Raw genomic sequence first — 4,637 nt, forward strand, 5'->3', positions numbered from 1 at the left:
TTTTGCTTCAACCCTAATCAAACACACCTGAACAAGCTAATCAAGGTGTGAATGGTTACTAGGAAGCTACAGGCAGGTGAGTTTTAATTAGGGTTGGAGCTGAACTCTGCAGGGCTGCGGCTCTATAGGACCCGGGGTATATCACCCGGGGTATATGGCATCATAACGAAGACGAACTATATGTTTTTACGTGAAATTCTGGAGGGGACGTCGGATGGCGTCGCGTGGTGACATAATGACGTGTGCCATTAATCGATCTATGTACTATAACATGTAAAACGGGAACATGAAAGGAATATTCTAAAAGCAACTCATGTAAACACCTTAATCGTAATATTGTGTTATTCAGAATAAGGTCAATAATTAGATTACTGATGTCACATGATCCTTCAGAAACCATTTTAATGTTGATTTGTTGCTCAGAAACATTTCTTACTAATATCCATGTTGAAAACGGTTGCGCTTAACATTTGTGGAAACTGTAATACTTTTTCCCCCCCTCAGGATTCTTTGATGAATAGAAAGTTCAAAACAATAGTATTTATTTGAAATAGAAATAGATTTTTTTTTGTAACAGTGTAAAAGTCTTTACTGTAAGTTTTAATCAATTTAATCCATCCTTGCTGAATAATTGTTTTTTTTAACATGTCTTTCACTTTTGAATGGTATTTTAAATTTATTCCAAAATATTTAGACATACATGTCGTTTGAAAGTATAGAAGACATATAGAGTATCATGGCATGTGTTCCCATTTCTGTCTCCATTATTGGTGGATATCTTTAGGATTATGGGTATTGTGGTTCTTCACCAAGAATCTGACTATGAAACACCTGCGGCTTCTTTAAATATATATAAGATCACCTAAGGATCTCAAAGCTCATGTTAGGTCTCTCTTAAATAGTGAGAATATATATATATATATTTTTCTTTTGGAATGTGACTGTTGCACTATATTTCATGTGTTGAACAATTAAATGACAAGTGCTTTTCAATGCAGATCTTTATTTTTGTCTTTTATTATAAAAAGAAAAGAAAGGCTTATTCATTAAAGCATAATATATTTCTCCTACATATATTACATACCACGTACAATGCAAATAATCCTCATATTTCATATACATATATATCCGATCTCTGTATGCATTCATGTAGTGAGCCAAACTGGCCCTGACAGAGTCTATATTCACAGAATACATTCCATGGGAAGGGGCTAGCAGAAGGGGTTCAGGGGTGCGGGACTGGCGTGCAGCGGGAGACAAAAGTCTGAAAGTCCATTTCTATGGAATGGATGCGTATATCTTCCCATAGAAATGGCAGGGAAGAGAATGCTAGATCCCTTCTGTAAAATAAGAAAAATACTGTCTGTAAATATCCCTGTTTTAATGGGACGCTCTTCTCAGAACACTCAAGCCTCCGCTGTCATCTCTATTAAAGAGCAGGACGGCATGTTCGGTGACATTTCTTCTGATTTGTTGTTGTTATGGTTATTAATTAAAGAAAATACTATCCGTCATCTTCACTTTGCTTATTCTCTTTTGTCTTTCCAAAATACAAATACAATCAAACTGCTCATTTAGATGATGCAGGTGGCAGCCAGACGCACCACGCTGAAGATGACCTCGTGCTTCAGCACGTCAATGGCTGCTCACCGCACAGAGAAATAAAAAGATACAGATCTTTTAAAAGTCTAGTTTAAAACACTTATGCAAAGTTCTTAAATATACTACTTGTATTCATGTTAGTTTCACACGGTTTTGAAAAACTTTAAAGGGGTCATATGATGCAATTTCAAGTTTTCCTTTCTCAGAGCAGACTGCGCTTGTCGGAAGGAGGGACTTTGTAGAAAACGAAGCGTTTGAGAGAGGCGGGGCATATAGGACCTACAATAATGTACAGTATTTGAAAAATAATGTGTTTTTTGAACATTAAAGCATGTCAACATATTCTGTTACACCAAATACACAAAATAATGATCTTTAAAAAAGCATCATATGATCCCTTTAATAGTATTTTTCAGAAAAATACCATCAAGTAAATAGATTTTTTTTCACTATATTTGTCAATTAACGTACACTTTTAAAATGCATTTTAATTATTATTATTATTTTTAAATGTATTAATTAATAAATATCATTGTTTTTTGGAGTTTCCATAGTGCATCAACAAATCATGTTTCAATAGGTTTCAAATATTTTTTCGAAACTTATTGATCTTGATTCAGTCATGAGGGTCTGCAGGGGTCCTCTTTATGATATCATTTCCTGTTTTATGCTTTTTTCCCTACATGTTTCTGCATATTGGTTGCACCGCATTTGATTTGGTGGACCAAAGTTTTTCCAAAAATATTAATAAGCAGTAAAGCCATTTAATTTTTTTTAAGAAATACTAATAAAATTATGCCAAACTATCAATAAGGTTTCCTGTCAGGATTCTTATAGATGACTAAAACCATAAAAAAAAAATGTTGCTTGAAATAAAATTAATGTTAACTAAATGATATTCTATTTTATAAACTATAAATTTTATACATAATTGTAATATAATCTAATTACAAGTACTTAATTTTTGGAATCTAATTTCACAATCCAGATGACGTAATCGGTTACTACCCAGCTCAGTATATATATATATATATATAAATAATTATTTTAAGCTATCATTTAGTTCAACATGATGTAGTAAAATAATTAAAACTAAACTTAAAATAAAAATAAATAAAAACTATAAAGACAAAAAAAAATTACTATAACGGAATTACTATAACTTTAACTAAAATTTAAAAATAAAACCAGGAAATTAAAAAAATTTAAATTAATTCTAAATATTAATAAAAATTATAATGGTATACTAAACACTATTTAAATATTTTATTAGATTTAATTAAGCTTTTTTTCTTTGCTGTGATATCAGGATCACTTTTGAAAAATCTAAATAATTTTACTTCAGAAATGAAAAACATGCTCACCTACACAGGTGTTTTCACGGTAGTCTAAAACATCAAGGTATTCTGAGTGGTGTTTATATGTTGCTATGTGGTTGCTAGGGTGTTTTGGGTGGTTACTAGGGAATTTCAAGGTGGTGCTTGCTGGTTCATTTGAAAATGGCCCACCAATATTCTGGTCCCTAGAGACAATATGTCTCATGTTTTGATGCCCATTTTATCATCTTTCAGGCTGATTGCTTAGAAAAGTATAACAGAATTCAATGCAAACTATACAATTAATTAGGCATAAATTAGATATTAACCAGGCTTGGGTGAAAACCGTGTACAATAGTTGTACTTATTATTTAATGTAATTAACAGTTGCAGGTTTTCTTCTTTTGACAGTACAGGTACAGTGTTTTGTTAGCAACTCCTATTAATTTCTTAACTATACACAAGAGTGAGTTTCTGTCATTTAAATGTGACCTTGTGCCCAGACTGTCTAAATCACCAAGAGTGGGAGAGAATTACTGACTCTGGCAAAGTCCTTTCTGCCACGCAACCAATTAACTCCAGTCAAATAAAGTTCATTACCGTTACTAAGGAAATGTTCAGCATTAAATTGCTGATATTTTAGGGGGAGGACTCTTTAGATTAATAGTAATTGTAACCCTGTGGCTGTTTGTTGACTTTTTTAGTATTAACATTGGTGCTCATAAAGACAAAAATCTTATCAAGTTAATAGCCTTGCTTCATGGTAGCGTGTCTGTCACGATGAACGCTGATGTTATGATAACGGCGAATTCTCTGATTGGATCCCGCTTCAGGATTATGGTTAGAGTAGTTTTTACCTGTGTTTTGGTCTTTAAAATGTTTCTTTATTATTATTATTATTTTAACAACGTAGAAATCATAATGGCAGATTTTACTAAATCATATAAATGTATGAGTGTGCGCAGTTTATTGCATCAATTATCGCGCGTATTTTTGATTAGCTCCCACCTCGCCGTTACCCACTTATGCAATAAAAACTGCACAGACATATTTTTATATTTAATGTTGTTCACTGTGAATTTTATTTAATAGTGCATCATGCACTTTGTTTAGATATAATGTGGGTTAATCGTTCAGGAATGTTGTCGTTGTATGTATGGCCACAGGGAATTATGCCATACCCTATAGGTTTTCTTAAAACGCCACCACTGTTGGTCCCACTTTATTTTAAGGTCCAATTCTCGCTATTAACAAACCATTAACTATGACTTTTGCCTCAATAAACTCCTAATTTATGAATAGTTAGTTAGGTAGTTGTTCAATTTAGGTATTGGTTAGGATTAGGGATGTAGTAGATTATGTGCTTTATAAATACAAATAAACAGCCAATATGTTAATAATAGGCATGCTAATAAGCAACAAGTTAATAGTGAGAATTGGTCCCTATATATAAAGGGCCCTATCATACATCTGGTGCAATGCGACGCAAGTGTTTTTTGCTAGTTTCAGCCCGACGTAGTAATCATTTTCACGTCCTGCGCCACGTTGTTTAAATAGCATTTGCACCCATTTGTGCGCTCATGGACGTGCTGGTCTGAAAACAAGGTGTGTTCAGGCGCATTGTTGGCGCGTTGCTATCTTGAGGCAACTGGAATAGACTGCACCTTTGACCAACTGAAACCTGGTCTAAAGTCAATGGCGCAATATTTTTTTTTTGTT

General features: G+C 33.3%; 1 protein-coding gene across 1 annotated transcript in view; it reads right to left on the reverse strand.

Moving 5' to 3' along the window:
• Positions 1-1,574: 1,574 nt before the first annotated feature.
• Positions 1,575-4,637, reverse strand: part of LOC107732783 (solute carrier family 35 member F4-like) — a 33,334-nt gene continuing 30,271 nt past the window's right edge. Inside the window, exon 7 of the mRNA XM_016544201.1 lies at positions 1,575-1,642. Coding sequence (XP_016399687.1) covers positions 1,575-1,642 — 68 coding nt within the window. The remainder of the gene's footprint in view (positions 1,643-4,637) is intronic.

The sequence above is a fragment of the Sinocyclocheilus rhinocerous genome, unplaced genomic scaffold, assembly GCF_001515625.1.
Source record: "Sinocyclocheilus rhinocerous isolate Xijiao unplaced genomic scaffold, SAMN03320098_v1.1 scaffold1635, whole genome shotgun sequence".
NCBI classification, from domain to species: Eukaryota; Metazoa; Chordata; class Actinopteri; order Cypriniformes; family Cyprinidae; genus Sinocyclocheilus; species Sinocyclocheilus rhinocerous.